At 42.6% G+C, this 20,574-nt stretch overlaps 1 protein-coding gene across 5 annotated transcripts in view; it reads right to left on the bottom strand.

Moving 5' to 3' along the window:
- Positions 1-20,574, bottom strand: part of ccdc93 (CCC complex scaffolding subunit CCDC93) — an 83,390-nt gene that overhangs the window by 30,270 nt on the left and 32,546 nt on the right. For all 5 annotated transcript variants that reach the window (XR_015078204.1, XM_085986559.1, XM_085986560.1 and 2 more), the window contains 5 exons: positions 19,878-19,964; positions 18,137-18,253; positions 14,552-14,614; positions 8,975-9,048; positions 6,678-6,759 (listed from right to left, as the gene is read on the bottom strand). Coding sequence is in view for 4 of the 5 variants with exons in the window: in XM_085986559.1 (XP_085842685.1) it covers positions 6,678-6,759; positions 8,975-9,048; positions 14,552-14,614; positions 18,137-18,253; positions 19,878-19,964 (423 nt within the window). In the remaining variant the exon portion in view is untranslated. The remainder of the gene's footprint in view (positions 1-6,677; positions 6,760-8,974; positions 9,049-14,551; positions 14,615-18,136; positions 18,254-19,877; positions 19,965-20,574) is intronic.

The following is a 20,574-nucleotide window of genomic DNA, read 5'->3' as shown; positions in this document are numbered from 1 at the left end:
TATAGTCGGGAAGGAGTCTCATGCCTTCAGGTCAAGCATGGGCAAGGAAACCTCCTGCTGGTTACCACCTACCACCCTCCCTCAGCTGATGAATCAGTACTCCATGTTGAACACCACTTGGAAGAAGCACAGAGTAGCAAGGGCACAGAATGTACTCTGGGTGGGGGACTTCAATGTCAATCACCAAGAGTGGCTCAGTAGCACCATTACTGACCGGGCTGGCCAAGTCCTGAAGGACATAACTGCCAGTCTGGGACTGCGACAGGCGGAGAGAGAACCAATACAAGGAAAAAAAACCTACTTGACCTCGTCCTCACCAATCTACCTGTCACAGGTGCATCTGTCCATGACAGTATTGGTAGCAGTGACCACCGCACAGTCCGTGGAGATGAAGTCCCGTCTTCACACTGAGGATACCCTCGAGTGTTGTGGCGCACTACCACTGTGCTAAATGGGATAGATTCAGAACAGATCTAGCAGCTCAAAACTGGGCATTCATGAGGCGCTGTGGGCCATCAGCAGCAGAATTTATTCCCCCACAATCTGTAACTTCATGGCCCGGCATATCCCTCACTCTACCATTACTATCAAGCCAGGGGACAAACCCTGGTTCAATCAGGAGCGTAGAAGAGCATGCCAGGAGCAGCATCAGGCATACCTAAAAATGAGGTACCAACTTGGGGAAGCTGCAACACTAGACTACATGCATGCTCAAAAGTAGAAGCAGCATGCTAGACAGGGCTAACCGATCCCACAATCAACAGATCAGATCAAAGCTCTACAGTCCTGCCACATCCAATCGTGAATGGTGGTGGACCATTAAACAACTAACGGGAGGAGGAGGCGGCTCTATGAATATCCCTATCCTCAATGATGGTGGAGCCCAGCACGTTGGTGGAGCCCAGCACGTGAGTGCAAAAGACAAGGCTGAAGCGTTTGCAACCATCTTCAGCCAGAAGTGCCATGTGCATGATCCATAAAGGCCTCCTGTGGTCCCCACTACCACTGAAGCCAATCTTCAGCCAATTCGATACACTCCACGCGATATCAAGAAACGGCTGAGCGCACTGGATACAACAAAGGCTATGGGCTTTGACAACATCCCGGCTATCGTGCTGAAGACTTGTGCTCCAGAACTAGCCACGCCTCTAGCCAAGCTGGTCCAATACAGCTACAACACTGGCATCTATCAGACAATGTGGAAAACTGCCCAGGTATGTCCTGTCCACAAAAAGCAGGACAAATCCAACCCAGCCAATTACCACCCCATCAGTCTACTCTCAATCATCAGCAAAGTGATGGAAGGAGTCATCGAAAGTGCCATCAAGCGGCACTTACTTACCAATAACCTGCTCACGGCAGAACCCAAACTGGGCATCCAAGACCACTTGGCTCTCGACCTCATTACAGCCTTGGTCCAAACATGGACAAAGGAGCTGAATTCCAGAGCTGGAGCAAGTGTGACTACCCTTGACATCAAGGCAGCATTTGACGAGTGTGGCATCAAGGAGCCCTAGTAAAACTGAAGTCAATGGGAATTGGGGAGGGGGGGGGGGGGGGGGGGCGGAGGGGAGAAACTCTCCACTGGCTGGAGTCATACCTAGCACAAAGGAAGATGGTTGTGGTGGTTGGTGGTCAATCATCATAGCCCCAGTACATCACTGAAGGAGGAGCTCCTCAGGGCAGTGTCCTAGGCCCAACCATCTTCCGCTGCTTCATCAATGACCTTCCCTCCAAAAAGTCAGAAATGGGGATGTTCGCTGATGACTGCACAGTGTTCAGCACCATTCACAACGCCTCATAATGAAGCAGTCCATACCCGCATGCAACAAGACCTGGGCGATGTTCAGGCTTGGGCTGATCTGTGGCGCGAATGTTACCTCCCACTTAAGTGCCAGGCAGTTACCATCTCCAACAAGTGAGATAGTAACCACCTCCCCTTTGTGGTGTATGTGCCTTTAAGAGCAATTATGGTGTATGTGCCTTTAAGAGCCCCAGGTGTGCGTAATGCCGGTAATTGCCACTTGGGCTATATAAGCCTGTGTATTGTGTATATCCTTTAGAAACCCCTCCCCAGACTTGCTTAGTAAATACCTATGAACCAACTCCTGTCTTCAGTGTCTTTATCTACACACGGACACTACAGTGGCGACGAAGTGGAAACGGACTTACCTGCAATTCGGCAGCACCTCAAGGACATCGATTCCTCCAGCGTCCAGAAGACTCAAGGAAGTAAGAGAAACTGTGGTTTCACCAGCTGGCGACAGGTACTGCGCTAATCCTTCCTGGGCGTCAGGCTGGAGCTCCAGCGGCGGGCTCTACAGCTGAGACAGGCAGCGAAATCGGAGGCAAGCAATAACAGACTGGGAGGGTGCACTCGAGAGACGGCCGGCGCGGCAAGCAGGTCAGCGTTTAGACCTCCGTCAGGAACGAGTCTCCAACAGTGAATAAACGGAAACCACAGTAAAACAGCGTTGTTATCGGTAGCAGCGGCGGGAAAGCGCCATGTCGTTGCTACAGAGAAAAAAAAAGCTCGGGAAGCGCCATATCTTTTCTGAAATGCCTAAATCTGGTAATATTGGGCTTTTGATGGCGAAATAGAAGATTGGACCACATACGTGGAAAGAGTAGAGGTTTATTGCACTGCAAATGGAATAACAGATGAAAAAAAAGCTTCAGTACTTCTGAACTTAATGGGCGCGAAGACATACGGGCTGTTACGAAATTTAATCGCTCCAGCCAAACCAAAGGACAAGACTTTTAAAGAAATTGTTGATACCCTGCAGGAGCATTTAAACCCAACACCGCTGCTGATAGCGGAACGATTCAAGTTCTTCAAGAGAAATCAACACAAGAATGAAAGTAACGCTGATTACCTAACCGAATTAAGAAAGCTATCAAAGTACTGCCAATTCGGAGCAGGACTATCGGATTATCTTCGAGACAAATTTGTTTGCGGTCTCTTAAGTGAAGGAACACAAAAAAGACTGCTTTCTGAAAAAGATTTAACATTGGACAAAGCTTTCAGTATGGCTGTATCATACGAAGCAGCAGCAAAAGGAGCTGCAGAGATACAACGAGACACACAGGACTTCGGCACCCATAAAATGACACAGGAGTTCGGAAGATGTTATCGCTGCGGCAGATCCACCCATAACCAGAGGGACTGCTGGTTCAAGGGCAAAGCATGCAGGCAATGTGGTAAGATTGGACACATTGCACGGGTATGCCAATCTGGACAAAATAAATCCACTGACAGAAAACAAAGAGAGAACAGCTGTCAGTGTGCCGAGGAACCTTGATGTGTGGATCCAGAGTGGTGATTCCACCCAAACTCCAGGATAAAGTGCTAAAGGAGCTTCACGAGGGGCATCTGGGTGGAGTGAAAATGAAGAACCTAGCTAGGGCGTTTGTATGGTGGCCAGGTATCGATGGAGACATCGAAGACATGACCAAGAGCTGCCTAGGATGCCAGAAGGTCCAAAATGCTCCGCCACAGGCCCCTCTACATCCATGGGAGTGGCCCTCATCTCCCTGGCAAAGGGTGCACATCGACTTTGCTGGTCCATTTATGGACTCAATGTTCTTAATCGCAGTTGATGCACACTCCAAGTGGCCGGAAGTAATAAAGATGTCCTCCACCACCACGGAAAAAACCATCACAGTATTAAGGACCATATTTGCCAGGAATGGGCTGCCGGAGCAGATATGTTCTGATAATGGACCGCAATTTGTGTCCGAAGAATTCAGAAAGTTCTTAAAGAACAATGGGGTAAAGCACTACACGTCCGCCCCATACCATCCCGCCACCAATGGATTGGCTGAAAGGTTTGTCCAGACCTTCAAGAAGGCCATCAAAGCCATGGGTAATGAAGACATAAAACTTCAGCACAAGGTGGATAACTTCGTATTTGCATATAGGAATGCAACGCATATGGTTACTAACCAAACTCCCGCCATGATGTTCAACAATAGAAACCTAAGATGCCGGCTGGATTTGGTCAAGCCCAACATCCGAAGGGACGTGGAGAACCGGCAGTTTCAGGGCATGAATGAAAGGCCAACTAGGGCCTTCCAGATAGGCCAACCGGTTTTGGCCCGGGACTACCGTACCGAGAAATGGCAGCCTGGAACTATCTGCACACGATTAGGACCACTGATGTATACCGTGGACATCGGAGACAGCATAATAAGGCGCCATGCTGACCAAATCATCAAGTCATCCGAAAAGGGACAACCTACACCACCACTCTATACATCTAACGATGAAGTAGAGATACCCATATCTACCTCCGATCCGGTGATACTGGAGCCCGATGAACCCGACACTGGCCTTCAAGCCAAATCAGCCTTGCCAGAAGAACCTACTACACCACCAGAAACTACTACACCCCCGAGGCGTTATCCAGACCGAGTCAGGAAGCCTCCTGAGAGACTAACTTATAATTAATTAATACAGCAATGTATATTATTTTGCATATAACATGTAATTAATAATTACTTAAAATATGATGTACTAGTTAGCTAGAAGGGGAGGAATTGCGGTGTATGTGCCTTTAAGAGCCCCAGGTGTGCGTAATGCCGGTAATTGCCACTTGGGCTATATAAGCCTGTGTATTGTGTATATCCTTTACAAACCCCCCCCAGACTTGCTTAGTAAATACCTATGAACCAACTCCTGTCTTCAGTGTCTTTATCGACACATGGACACTACACCCTTGACATTCAACGGTATTACCATTGCCAAATCCCCCACCATCAACATCCTGGGGGGTCACCATTGACCAGAAACTTAACTGGACCAGCCACATAAATATTGTGGCAACAAGAACAGGTCAGAGGCTAGGTATGTTGCGGCGAGTGTCTCACCTCCCGACTCCCTAAAGCCTTTCCACCATCTACAAGGCACAAGTCAGGACTGTGATGGAATACTCTCCACTTGCCTGGATGAGTGCAGCTCCAACAACACTCAAGAAGCTCTACATCATCCAGGACAAATCAGCCTGCTTGATTGGCATCCCATCCACCAACTTAAACATTCACGCCCTCCACCACCGGCACACTGTGGCTGCAGTGTGTACCATCTACAAGTTGCACTGCAGCAACTCGCCAAAGCTCCTTCAACAGCACCTTCCAAACCCGCGACCTCTACCACTTAGAAGGACAAGGGCAGCAGACGCATGGGAACATCACCACCTACAAGTTCCCCTCCAAGCAACACACCATCCTGACTTGGACCTGTATCGCCGTTCCTTCACTGTTGCTGGGCCAAAATCCTGGAACTCACTTCCTAACAGCATTGTGGGTGTACCTACACCATATGGACTGCAGCGTTCACCACCAACTTCTCAAGGGCAATTAGAGATGGGCAATAAAATCTGGCCTTGCCAGCGATGCCCACATCCCATAAACAAATAAAAAAGTGTCTCTTCTGCAGTATCTCACACTTCATCTGCTGTTCGACAACAAATATTTACAGGAAGTGTAAGTTAATGTCTAGTTTATTGGCTCAGTGGTAGCTTTACCGACTCAGTCAGAAGGTTTTGGGTTCAAGCCTCACTCCAGACAGCCCTGGAGAGTGGAGACGAGTGTTTCGGTCTCTGGATACCAGGTTGACATCCGGCAGAGTACTCGTGTCAGGTGGGAGTGGAGTAGCAATCCCCCTCATTACATCTAGCTGGTTCCGGCCATTACGTCTAGCTGGTTTCCCCCCCCACCGGCCAAGTCAGGCTAATGACCGGGCCACAATAGAAAACGTTTTTTGTGTTATAGAAACAAGCAAGAGCGTGATCTGCTGGATGTAAAAGAAATGGATTGCCTCCTGTGCCACTAGGCACAGAAGGAGGAGATGACGACTTCAACTGAAGAAATAGTATGGCTGTACATACTATGTGAACAAATGATGCTCATAAAAGCTGTTCAACCTTAGCATCACACATTTATTGCAAGAGAACAAAGCAACCAGTTTGAGAATAATGCTGTATTGCTGACTTTTTGGCATCACAAATTAACTTTACTGGACATGTACAACACACAAGTGTTCAGAGAAAATAAAAAGGCCAGACCTTTATAACTGAATACACAGTTTAGAGAACTATCAATGCAGAACAATATCCTCAATTAGATCTTTGAAAGTTTAGACATTTGATTACTGTTGATATTAGCTACTCTTGTATGCAGGGCTGCTAGAATTCTACAGTTGCTCAAGGACAATATCTGTGGCAAAAGGACAGATTTTGTAGCAAGTCTGTCTACCTTCTACAGTACAATACTAAGTGATCTATGCACAGTCAGTCTGAAAAAAATACAAGAGCAATTTTTAGATTTAATCAAAACAGCACAAGTTGAGAGCCATTTGAACAGTAAGGACAATACTTAATGAGGTAGTGAGGAGAAAGAGAGAGACCTGGAGCAGCCAGTTGGTTACTACTGGCAGAAAGGGAGGGGAAAGAAAAAAGGGGAGAGGACCCCAGGTCTCCTGTATTACTGGGCAGGACCAATGGGATTGGTGCAAGGTATACAATCTACTAAATTGACTTTTGTAGTAAACTTATTTAAAGGCCCAATGACATCATCCAGCCAGTTAAGCTAATTTAAGGCTTTTGCCACTTCAGTGGCCTGCTAATCTAAACAATGCACAATCATACATAAAAATACAAAATGTAGAACATTCTTACCTTGCAATGATTTCTAAACTGTTGTTCCTGGTCCTTTAGACCTTCATTCATTGTGACCAATGCTCTCAGCTTCTCCAGTATGCTAATTGGGAACAGGGTACTTAAATTATACCAGTACAAAAAACAAATTTACATTAAAACATGTCTTGGTCAGCAAGTAAAAAAAAAGGATAGCAGCTCCTTTCATTTGAAATCACAGCTGTGGATCATGCAAGCACAGCAACCCAGTATATCCGAAGTTATTTTAAAAGAAAAACAAAAATATTACATTTGTGTAATAAAAATTGAACAGGAATGAGGATGAAGATGATATGTACTGATATTAGACTCACTGGACTATAATTATTGATATTCTATCTCAACAGTTTTCTTTTTTGAAGGTTATATTATTCACTGTTTCACTGTCATATTGTGCGAGTGTACAGATCATTGGGCAAAGCTAATTTTGGAATATGCTGTGCATGTCACCTTGGAACCCAGATATATTGAAGAGCAGCAAGACCTCAGTTAGAGTATGGTGTGCAGTATTGGGCTCCACACTATAGCAAGGATATTCAGGCTCTGGACAGGGGAACAGATTCACCTGGATGCTGCTTGGTATGAGGAAATACAAATATGAAGACTTAAAAAAAAAAAAACCACTGTTAGAATGCAGGTTACGGAGCGTCAATATGGAAGTTTTTTTTTAAATTATGAAAGGATGGGACAGGCTAGATAGATGCAGACTATTTCTATAGTACAAGAATACAAGAGAGAGATTCGGAACAGAGGGCAGAAGAAACTTCACACAGAATTGTGAGGCTGTGAAATTTACTTCCAAGGTTAGTGACTGAGGCAGAAACATTCAAAATTAATTGAATAGGTGGAAGAAAACAGGCTGAAGGGATATGGGAACAGTGCAGGTAAAAGTGATTTGCTCATGGAGTGTAAATGCAGACATGGACTCGTTGGGCCAAATGGTCAGTTTGTGTTGTAACTTCGATGTAAGAATGATTCCCAAGACTCTCAAGTTATTATTTATTAAGAGAATTGAATTTGTCTTGAAGATAGATGATCCAATCAAGGTCTTCATTCAAATTAAAAACGTTACAGCTTAGTCTGCTCAATATTAGAGGACATGAATAGAGTATTAACAAGAATCAAACATGACTGAAATTAAGAAGGAATTCACCTTTCCCTAACAAGTGGCGTATGTGTGAAAGACAGATGGAGCATTATAATGCTGTATTAATTAACATATCTTTTAAAAGATAGATGAATATCTGCTCAGGATCAGGATTGGCGTCAAGAAGTAAAGACAGATAACTGAGTATGACAGCTAATACGAGTTCTGATGAAAGATAATCGACCTGAAACGTTAACTGTTTCGCTTTTCACAAGTGCTGCCTGATGTGCTGAGCGTTTGCCAGCATTTTGTTTTTATTTCAGATTTCCAGCTTCCGCAGTATTTTGCTTTTGTTTCAGATAATTGAATGCCCTGTAGAACCAAATAGTTCCTGAACTGCTAGAGCCATGGAAATAGACCAAGCATAGGAAGGCAACTAGAAACAATGGAGCATGGAAAGCTAGATAGGAGCTTGTTCAATTTACCTCATGAGGAGAGAGAGCAAAATGGAAAATATTTTCCTTTGGAGATTAAATAGTTTGGGAAGAATCCAAAATAGAGCAGATTGTACAAGTAGAGTGAATGGAAATTGCTGTCATCATTTCATTTTTTGTCTCATTATCCTCCACCTCTCGGACACAGCACTCATACTTGAGAACTTCTAAAAAAGTTTAAGAGTCTTGCCGGTCATTATTCCTAGGATTCATGCCCTGGTCCAAATGCCCCGTCTGCGTCATTTTCCTTGTAACAAAAACTTTGAAGTCTGTAGGTATTACATTCTTGAACTATTACACAATCTGGTATTTGCCTAGTCATTATCTGTAAATATTTCTATTTTCTAACCATCTATACTTCAATTCCACTTATCTGCAAAAGACAGACATTTAGCCTTACCTGTCATGTAATACACAACTTCAAAAAAACCTTGAATCTCTCTTGCAATCCACTTTTCTATTTTCTTACTTTTTACAGTTCCCATTTTATTTAACTAACTCCATTGTCCCAGAAGTTATTATAATGTTTATTATTTAGCAAATGTAAAACATTGATGGTATCTGTAGACACCACTAGGCTTCTCTGTTATATTGCATGAACTCAAAATTATGGTCTTCTTGGAAAGCAACAGTTTAGCTGTTTATTTGCAAAATCTATGAAGACTAAATTTAATATTTTAAATGTGACCATCACATACCTGGAATCAGCTTGGGATTCCGCAGCTTCAAGGGTAGCTAATTCTTTATCCAATTTCCCCCCATAATTCACAACCTGAAAATAAAAGCCCAAGTGAGATTGTATTATATAATCCAGTATAACATTTATGTTTTTGAAATATGTCAAATGATACTGACAAATCTGCAAATTATAAAACATTTTAAATTATAGAGCACAGAAGGATAAAAGAAATCTGGCAGAGTTGTTCAAGAAGGTTTTTGACAAGGTAAATAAACAAAAACTACTTCTGGTCAGCAAGTTATTAATTAAAGACCATAAATTTCAGATCCTTGTGATGAGAACAAACTAGATGCCTATCTCCATATCCTTTGATTCCTCTGGAGTCCAAAAATCTCTCAGCCTTGAATAAAGTCAACGACTGAACATCCACAGCACTTTGGGACAGAGAATTCCAAAGATTCATAACACACCAGAGTGAAGAAATTCCTCCTCATCTCCGTCTTAAAAGACTGGCCCCTCATCCTGAGACCATGCCCCCTAGTTCTAGACTCTTCAGCCAAGGGAAACAATCTCAGCATTTATCCTATCAATCCCCCCCTCAATCTTATATGCCTCAATGCAATCACCTCTTATTCTTCTAGACGCCATACAGTATAGGCCCAATCTACTCAATCTCTCCTCCTAGGTCAACCCGCTCATCCAAGGAATCAATGTAGTGAAATAACAGAAAATGCTGGAAAAACTCAGCAGGCCAGGCAACATCCGTGGAGAGAGAAATAGAGTCAACGTTTCGGGTCGAAACCCTTCTATAGAACTGAGAAAAGAGGCAGGAAATTAAACAAAAGGCAGTTTGGGGGCTGGGAAATGGGGGAGGGGATGAAAGAAGAGACATTAAGAGATATTCAAGGTGAGACGAGATAGTAATAGAATAGGTAAAGAAACAGACAATGGCTCTAAATGAAGTGTGAAATGCGCTGGCAGAGTGAAACGGCTGCCATGTGGGAGAGAGAAAAAAAGTGTCACAAACCAAAAGTGTGGATAAAAAAAAATATAAAAATAATAGGGGCTGAGGTTATGATCTGAAGTTGTTGAACTCTATTGAGTCCGGAAGGCTGTAAAGTGCCTAATCGGAAGATGAGGTGCTGTTTCTCGAGTTTACGGTGAGCTTCCGTGGAACAATGCAAGAAGCCGCTGTTGTTATTTTGGATTTCTAGCATCCGCAGTATTTTGCTATCGAATCAATGTAGTGAACTTTTGTTGCACCGCCTCGAAGGCATGGAAGTTCTTTCTCTGATAAGGAGACCAAAACTGTGCACAGTGCTCCAGGTGTGGTCTCACCAGAGCCCTGTACAATTGTAGCAAGACTTCCTTACTCTTGTACTCCAACCCTCTAGTAATAAAGGCCAACAAGCCATTTGCCTTCCTAATTGCTTGCTGTATCTGCATGCTAACTCGTGTTTCTTGTACTAAGACACCTAAATCTCTCTGAACACCAACATTTAATAGTTTCTCACCATTTAAAAAAATATTCTGTTTTTCTATTCTTCCCATCAAAGTGAATAACTTCACATTTCCCCACATTATACTCCATCTGCCACCTTATTGTCCACTCACTTAACCAGTCTATTTCCCCTTGCAGGCTCTTTGCAGCCTCCTCACATTTACTTTTCCACCTAGCTTTGTATAGTCAGCAAACTTAGATGAAGGGACTGAGTGCAATGTATCCAAGTCATTAATATAGATTGTAAATAGCTGAGGCCCAAGCACTGATCCTCGGGGCACCCCACTAGTTACAGCCTGCCAATCTGAAAATGACCTGCTTATCCCTACTGTTTTCTGTCCGTTAATCAATCCTTAATCTATGCTAATACATTACCCCCAACCCTATGTGCCACCACATCAAATGCCTTTTGGAAATCCAAATATACATCCACTGATTTCCCTTTATCTACCCTGCTAGTTAGATCCTCAAAAAACAAATAAATTTGTCAAACACTATTTGCCTTTCATAAAACCATGTTGACTCTGCCTAATTATATGATTTTCTAAATACCCTGTTACCACTTCCTGGCCTGTAGTTCCCGGTTTTCTCTCTCCCTCCTTTCTTGAACAGCAGGGTTACATTTGCTACCTTCCAATCCATTGGGACCATTCCTGAATCTAAGGAATTTTGGAAGATCACAACCAAAGCATCCACCATCTTTGCAGCCACCTCTTTTAGAACCCTAGGATATAGGCCATCAGGTCCAGGGGATTTCTCAGCTTTTAGTCCCATTAGTTTCTCAAGTACTTCTTCTCGACTGATATTACTTTAAGTTCCTCGCTCTCATTAGCCCCTTGGTGAGTGGGCACAGATGTGACAGCATCCTTCTATTCTGTAAGATTTTAACAAATTAGCTGCATGCTAAAGTTTTTTTTGTAAAACCTCTCCATTAGCCATAGCTGGGCAGTGTTTTGCTTATTTGGGGGGAGTACATCAGATATTGTAATTAGCACATCTACAATAGGCAAGAATTAAACAAAGTAATATATAATTAATTAATTGGATTTGAATTTAAAAAGTAATGATTCCTTAAAAAAGTAGCATGGGATATTTACTTGAATTCCTACATTATAACAATTATTACACTTCAAGAGTACTTCATTGGCTGTGAAGAACTTTGCACGTTGAGGTTGTGAAAGACATTATATAAAAACAAGTTATATCTGTCATTATAGCCTTTGTGGAGCATAAGCAAAAATAGCACTAAACTGTAATTACGATAGCATTTTTTACTAAAAGGGTAGCAAGTACTGTATGTGGAACAGATTACTGTCAGGAGTGGTGGAACAAGAAATCTTAATGTGCTTTATTAAGGAATTAAACAGGTTCTGGTCAATAAATATGATTTAGGGTTATTAGAAATGCACCTAGTGAAGTGTTCATAGGTAGGCCAGACGGACCAAAGGACTTCTCCTGCCTAAAACTGTTACTATGTACTCCATCACCTGTGCAACTTGCAATACAAAGATAGCTTCATTATACAAATCCTTCTCCCTCCCACATCCTCATGGAGACCCATTCTTTCATAAGTCTCCAGGGATTTGTGCAAAGGTCATAGATTACAGGATTGCAATGGACTTTTCCCAGCCAGGGAATCGCCAGAGAAGCATTGAAATCATTCTAAGCATCATCTCCAGCTTTTTCTATAGAGGTGCTAAAGAACGAACTAAAAGAACAAAAAACTTGCATTTCTATAGTGCCTTTCACGACCTCTGAAGTCCCAAAGCATCTTACAACCAATGACTTTTTTATTGTGTAGGGAAACGCGGCAGCCAATTTGCACATAGCAAGGTCCCAAAAACATCAACGAGATCATGACCAGATAGTATGTTTCACAGATGTTGGTGGAGAGATAAATATTGGCCAGGACACCAGAAAGAACTCCCCTGGTCGTCTTTGAATAGTGTCCTAGGATCTTCTACATCTACAGCTGGGGCCTCTGTTTAAAGTCTCGCCCAAAAAGACGGAACCTCCAACAGTGTAGCTCTTCCTCATTTTAGAGAGACTATGCTCCAAAGAAAAGTACCCAGAATTACACCAAAGTTACTTCAATAATATTTTAATGTGCAGCAACTACACGTCTGAACTGAGGGGCCCGTTACTAATCATGGGGCTAGAGCCATGTTATCTCGTTGGAGGGATCAGGTGTAGTCTGCTCAATACATGGAATTCAGTACCAGTTGATGTTGTCCGATGTGAGCAAGTCCCTGCTGGTGGAAGCCCTTGCTGTTCAACGTTCTCAGTACCAATTGGCGACGATATGTGCTCATCAACACCCAACTGGATTTCTTGGGCTTGCTGTGTTCATCTATTTTATTCTTTAATTTTAATGCAGACAATGTACTGCACGGATCAGTGAAGGGCATACCATGATACGGATACTCCAGCTGGGCTACACCCTTGTGCAGCATGTAAAATTACAATTTGTTCCTAAAACCCTTTGTATGTGAATAGTTTATTTATTTGTTCTTTATGCTATTTAAAGGTGCAAAAGATTGGTCGATGACATTACTAGATCAGCTGCAGCGTTGTTTTTCCTCTTTTGTATACTTGTCCTTAGTTCTGAGGAAGACTAAGCCTATTTAGATAAATGATAAATTTATTACTATCAGTCTCATTTAATGTACTTCTGTAGAGGGTAAATATTTTATCCCAAACTTTGGTAAAATATAGAACCTTTAGTTGGAAAAACACAAACTGGCATAATTCTTGAAGCTTTATATAACATGAGTAGGAGACCGTGTACAGCACCTAATGTCATAACATTTTCATGTATGTGCTTATTATGTAGTTTTCCCAGAACCCATCAAGGGTCATACTTCAGAGTGTGTAGCAGATGTGGAATGGAGAATCAATACTTTTAAATAAGATCAAAACACTAATTTTTAATGCCAAATGTGAAAAATAAATGATAAAAATATTGCATCAATAGCTTTGGAACTTTCTTGACTGATAGTAACTGATTTCCAGATCAGTGCAACTCTGAGAATTCCATTTGCCCAATAGAAATTTTCATAATAAATCAAGTCAACATAGTATCCAAAATTCTTCATAGTCTCTCCCTCTCTTCCCCAACCAAGTTACCCACAAAAAGATTCTCCACTTGTAACCTTTGCTTTGGCAATTGCAGCTGTTGGCAGAAAATATTAGTATTAAATTTATCATTTATATTATCGGCCTTAATCTTCCGAGTAACTAAGGACAAGTACACAAAAGAAGAGGCAATACATTTTGGTTGGAAGAATGAGGAGACAATACAAGCCATAAGGTACAATTTTAAGGGGGTGCAAGGCTAGAGAGACCTGGGGGTGCTTGTGCACAAATCTTTGAAGGTGGCAGGACAGGTTAACACAGCAGTTAATAAAGCATATGGGACCTTGGGCTTTATAAATAGAGGCATAAAGTACAAAAGCCAGGAAGTTATGCTAAACCTATATAAAACACGAGTTCAGCCCCAGCTGGAGTATTGTGTCCAATTCTGGGCACTACACTTTAGGAAGGACAAGGCTTTGGAGAGGGTACAGAAGAGATTTACTAGAATGGTTCCAGGGATGAGGGATTACAGTCATGTGGAGACTGGAGAAGCTGGGGTTGTTCTCCTTGGAGCAGAGAAGACGAAGAGGAGATTTGATAGAGGCGTTTAAAATCATGAAGGGTTTAGATAGAGTAAACAAAGAAACTGTTTCCAATGGCTGAAGGGTCGATAACCAGAGTGCACAGATTTAAGGTGATTGGCAAAAGAACCTGAGGTGACATGAGGAAAAAACTCTTATGCAACAAGTGGTTAGGATCTGGAATGCACTGCCTAATAGGGCTGTGAAAACAGATTCAATTGTACCTTTCAAAAGGGAACTGGATAAATACTTGGGAGAAAAAAATTGCAGGGATGTGGAGAAAGAGCCAGGGAATGGGACTAACTGGGTTGCTCTTCGAAAGAGCCAGTTCAGACTTGACAGGCCGAATTTCCTCCTTCTGTGCTATACTATTCTATGATGTCATGTAGGCAATTTCCAAATGCTGATTTACTGGTTATTTAAAATGCAGTAATCTTACCTCCAGCAGTTTCTTCTTTTCGTCCTCACATGTAGCCTGAATCCCTCTATATTTAACTTGAAGCTATTAAAAACAAATTGGAGCATATAAAGTTCACTATAATTTCATTGCACCCAGTTGGTCATATACTTGCGGTCACAACTGTAACCCAAGAGTTAACAGCTCCATTTTGAATATCTGTAGTGAATCGACCCTCACTGCACACATGTACAACTTATTCCAGAGGATTAACGGCCCTTTGCAAGAGTGCCTAACATCTAACCTAGTTTTGTGCCTTATACTTATCTCCCCTGGTCTACCCCAACCTACCTAGCTCAAATAGTCTATTCACTTGGGACCATCTAATCCTTCCATTATTTTAAAGACCTTATTTATCCTGGCAATACCAATGTTCCCTCTAATTTTTATTTTAGATGCGCAGTCCCTTTAAATTTGTTGCGCAGCCGTGCATTCAGGGTAGCTTTTCCAGCGTTACAGCTGGTGAGCGGCCTGTGCGGGACCTCCCAATCACTGTGCGGCCGCGCAGCTTATGGGGAACGTTGACCAACACCCTATTCACCTTCACAATAGCCTTGCTGCACGACACTTCAATGACTCATGCAGTAGAATACCATGTCTTTCAACCACTCAGCAGCCTTGAGTATTCAACCCTGCTTGGAGTTGTACCCACTTAAGTACATCATGCTATATTTGTCTATATTAGAGACATCTGCCAGACACACTGGCCCATTCCATCTACAGGAAACTTTCAATTTACCGGCACCTAAATAACCAGAAATCTCGGTTAACCGGCAAAATTCAGGAGTAGGTTTTACTTCATATTGTACTTGCGTTCCTCCATCTGTTGCTGTGCAAGGGTGTGGCTGCAGCTGTTGCTAAGCTACAGAGACGCTTGGAACTTGTGGCCATTGTTCTGAACTTGTTGCTAAGCAACAGGGTTTTTTGCTTTATATGGAGCTGTCAGCGCTCCGTATCTTTTACTATAGCTTTCGGTTATCCGGAATTTTTGATGAACCAGCACCACGTCGGTCCTGTCTGTGCCGGATAAAAAAAAAGTTTCCTGTATCTAGATCTGCCTACAATTTTTTTTTTGTTTAATTCCAAGGTTGTTACAACCGCACATATCTTTGTTACTCACAAACTTGGATAGATCCCCAATGCCTTCATTCAAATTGTTGATTAAGAGGAAGAGCTATGGCGAGTCTTGGCTACTGACCACCCCCGTTTCCCATGCAGAGCTTCTACTGTTAATAACTACTTTATGTACAAGAACAAGAATGTAGCTAGATTCATATCCAACCAAAAACCAAGACACAACCTTGCTTAGTAGTCTTGTGTGGCACTTTGTAAAAGGCTTTTTGAAAGTCTAGACACACTGCCAACTGGGTGGTCAACATCCACCAACTTTGATTCTACAGCTTTATGTGCTGCCTACATCCAAGATATGGGTGAGCCAGACCCTTTTGCAGATCAACAATGGCCATCCTTTTGGTCTTTATCAAAACTTCACACTTTGGTCACAAAGGAAGTTGGCTGTGGTTGTTGGAGGTCATTCATCTCAATCACATGACATCACTGCAGGAGTTCCTCAGGGCAGTGTCCTAGGCCCAACCATCTTCAGCTGTTTCATCAATGACCTTCCCTCCATCATAAGGTCAGAAGTGGGGATGTTCGCTGATGATTGCACACTGTTCAGCACCATTCGAGACTCGTCAGATACTGACGCAGTCCGTGTCCATATGCAGCAAGACCTGGACAACATTCAGACTTGGGCTGACAAGTGGCAAGTAACATTCGCACCACACAAGTGCCAGGCAATGACCATCTCCAACAAGCGAGACTCTAACCATCTCCCCTTGACATTCAATGGCATTACCATCGCTGAATCCCCCACTATCAACATCCTGGGGGTTACCATTGATCAGAAACTGAACTGGACCAGCCATATAAATACTGTGGCTACAAGAGCAGGCCAGAGGCTGGGAATTCTGCGGCGAGTGTCTCACCTCCTGACTCCCCAAAGCCTTTCCACCATCTACAAGGCACAAGTCAGGAGTGTGATGGAATACTCTCCACTTGCCTGGATGAGTGCAGCTCCAACAACACTCAAGAAGCTCGATACCATTCAGGATAAAGCAGCCCGCTTGATTGGCACTCCATCCACCACCTTCAACATTCACTCCCTCCACCACCGGCACACTGTGGCTGCAGTGTGTACCATCTACAAGATGCACTGCAGCAACTCGCCAAAGCTCCTTCAACAGCACCTTCCAAACCCGCGAACCCTACCACTTAGAAGGACAAGGGCAGCAGACGCATGGGAACATCACCACCTACAAGTTCCCCTCCAAGCCACACACCATCCTGACTTGGACCTGTATCGCCGTTCCTTCACTGTTGCTGGGCCAAAATCCTGGAACACACTTCCTAACAGCATTGTGGGTGTACCTACACCATATGGACTGCAGTGGTTCAAGGCAGCAGCTCACCACCATCTTCTCAAGGGCAATTAGGGATGGGCACTAAATGCAGGCCTAGCCAGCGACGCCCACATCCCATCAATGAATGAATAAAAAAAAAAATTCAATTTATTTCCCTGGATGCCTGCACAAATTCAATCTGATGGTGTGCAACCTCAATTGCTGATCAACTCAATTGAGCTGAACTTCAAAGACAATCACCAGGAACCTCTACTTCCATTTCTGAAATATGGCTCTTGGAGAGCTGCATGGGCTCAACAGGCTGAATGACCTCCTCCTGTGCTGTAACCATTCTATAATTCCACTGTTGAAACCCTCATCCATGCCATGGTCACCTCCAGATTCAACTATTCCAAGGTCATGCTGGCCTACTGAGCTCCACCATTTATAAAACACTAACTTATAAAACACTAACTCATCCAGACCTCTTCCCTCTGCAATCTATTCAAGACAAACACCTGCTCAGCAATCATCCCTTCCCTTGTTGACCTCTAATGGCTTCCCTCTTTCAAGGCACGGACTTCAAACCCTGGTCTTAAATCCCTCCTCAGCCTTGCTCCTTCCGGTCTCCGAAATGTCCGTGCTCTTACATTCTGGGCCTCTTCTTTCTGTGATTGATGGCAGAGTAATCTGGAACACGCTCCCTAAATCTCTCTGCCTTGCCGCATCTCTCCCCACCTACTTCAGAGTCTCGTGTCACTTGGCCTAATTTTCCTGCTATGCCTGCTCAAGTTGGACCCCAATTGTAAAGCAATTTGGGTTGTTTTGATACATTTAAAAAGGTGTTGGAATTTTACTTTATCCTCTTACTACATGTCAATTTAAATGGTTTTAATTTCTGAAATTGAATTCACTAATGCCAGAAAATTTTCTGGGGGAGAAATGTACTTTGAAAATACAAATCAACTAGACCATCTAGTCAAGATAACTACACTTGTTCAATTTAAAGGAATCCAAATCCTAACACACTTAGCATGACCCACTAGCAGCTTCAGTAATTCTCATTTCACAGTTTTGATCAGATCACTAAACAGCAAAGCTTTATATCAAGAGGGAACAAAACAAACTTTTCAAAAAATAGGAAACTTTCATTCCGGAAACCTACCTCTTCCAACTGCTTTGATTTTTGCAAGATTTGTTTGTTGAGAGATGCAACTTTTCTTCGATGCTGCTGAGCAGCTCCAAGCCGCTCAGGGCGATCCTCGGCTGAAAGCTCAGATTGCTACAATTATAAAAATTGCCACTTTAAATAAATGGATCACTTCACCTCAATAACTATACCACAACTGCTCGCTGCTGAGTCACAAAGGAACTGCATGTGCGTGCTGAGATAATGTGACTGTGACTAGAAGAATGGAACCGAAAAGAAAAACTATATTCTACTACCCACTTAACATTATAGTTTTGTAATGAATTTGCTTAGAGTTCAACTTCATGACAGTCAAGTTTTTTTAAAGTACAATCCTCTGTGGGCCTTTGAACAGAGACAGATACGGCTGTGTGTGTATCGGAATGTTATGCCCCAAGTCAGAAGGTGCAAGTGCCAGAGAAAAAGTAAGCACCATAATCTCCTAAAGAGAGAGAAAACTTCAACTTTCCTGTGGGTGACCTTTGGGGAGGTCAGTAACCTGGAGTTGGCTTTGATTTCAGTTAGAAAGTAGGCAGGATCAAAATCAATTTCATCACAGGAAGTTCAGTACAAGCTTGGTGCTTAATTTTGCTGGCTCAAATATATCCCAACTGGCACCCAAAACTAGCCCAGATTTATGAGATTACTAGAGACTGCTGAATGATCTGTTGACTAATCAACTATATGTGAAGATCCACAACTATGCGGATAGGTCTCCTTCGGGACATTAGCAACAGGATCCAAAATAGATTATTTTCCTCCGATCTAATTTTCTTTTATTGTAGCACCTCCCCGAAAGTACATTTGGTCAACAGCGTGGGGCAGCTGAACAGCTAGCACATGACTGCAACCAAGGGGTGGGGGAGGAAGAGAAGAGAAAACATACCTTCTGTCCCGGTTGGGAAATATGCAATTCAATTTGGGAACTCAACACTGTGGGACTTAAAGTTGCATCTCTAGTATGTGAGTGTGGATGGATGGGGGAAGTAAATGGAGAACTTATATTACACTGCCCCAATAATTTACCTAAACAAGAAATTACCTATTACAAGTGTAACATTTTTATTTTCCACACCAGCTATCCACAGAGGTCATGCAAAATTACTGTGGATTCAGCTACTAGAAACTGAATTGAGACTGCCAAAACACATTTCACTTAGCACCCTTATTGTGGCAGGCAGGAGACTTCATCCCATCAATCTGGTTGAAGAGAACTGTCTAATCATCGAACCCTGTCCACTCGGTTAGTCACGTCATATTCATCAACTTCCTTCAAATTGCATGCCCAAGTGCTTAACTCGCGTCTTATCAGTACAATATCCGAGTTACATCTTGATCTCCACATCCTTAAATGAAGTAATAAAATCTTGCTAGTTTATTATGTGCTACAGCACTTAAAATGCAAGCCGAGATTATTATTGAAGTGCAGTACCGTGGGGGTGCTGTCTTTCAGATTATATGTTAAACCAAATTCCCTATGTCTATACAAGTGGGCATAAATATCTCATAGCATTGTTCAACTAGTAGAGTTCTTCTGGTATCCTGCCCCAACAATGCCTCCATAAAAAAAACCAATGATCAGCCCATTTATCTAATTTGCCATTTATAGTACCTCACGGCACACAAATTGCCTATATAACAGCGACTTAATTTTAAAAGTAAAATATTGGCTGTGAAATGCATTGGAATGTCCATAGGATGCGATATGGTATCTTACCTTTTCAGCATATTCTGATGCAATCTGCTTAATTTCTTCTGACTGTAGTCCTACTATATGACCCACTGTACTGGCAGTCAGTTTTCCCTGAAAGTCATAAAGAAGCAAATGTCAAGCAACAAGCCATGGACTGTAAAGGTTCTAAAGTTAGAATGACAAGATCAGTTTAAAATTGTCAGTGTTTGACAAAGCAACATCTGTTGTTGCTTTTTGTGATAGCAAGAAGTTGAACAGCTCAATGTCAAATAGTGCCACTGGGCTACATTGCATGCAAGTGTGCTTTTATGATTAACACTAAAGCATTTTCAGGATGAGCAAAAGGATACACTAGTTTCTAAGGCAACTTTACCACCTTAATATCATGGATATCATGACAGGGGCAAAGTGAGTGCTTAGTCATGCTGCCAAGTGCTTTCGTTAACACTGATGTTTATGCATGGCATTGCTTTCATCGCTACCTGTGATCACAGTCAACTGACAGGGTGAAGTAGCAGAATGGAAACTATGGGTCTGATTTAGTGTCGGATAGAGCTGCACGCAGCTATGTTATTCCCACCACACTAGTGTTATGGCACTATTCATTTGAAGAATTCTCACTGAATAATTTAAAAAAAAATTAAAGTACCTTCAATCCCGGCACAAAAATGTGCTGGAACACTTTCGAGAATGTAATCACCGATACAAGACTACAATTTAC

Source organism: Somniosus microcephalus, chromosome 4 (genome assembly GCF_052327205.1).
Source record: "Somniosus microcephalus isolate GS21.2 chromosome 4, FLI_Smic_1.0, whole genome shotgun sequence".
Classification (NCBI taxonomy): Eukaryota; Metazoa; Chordata; class Chondrichthyes; order Squaliformes; family Somniosidae; genus Somniosus; species Somniosus microcephalus.
This window is presented reverse-complemented; position numbering and strand designations above follow the sequence as displayed.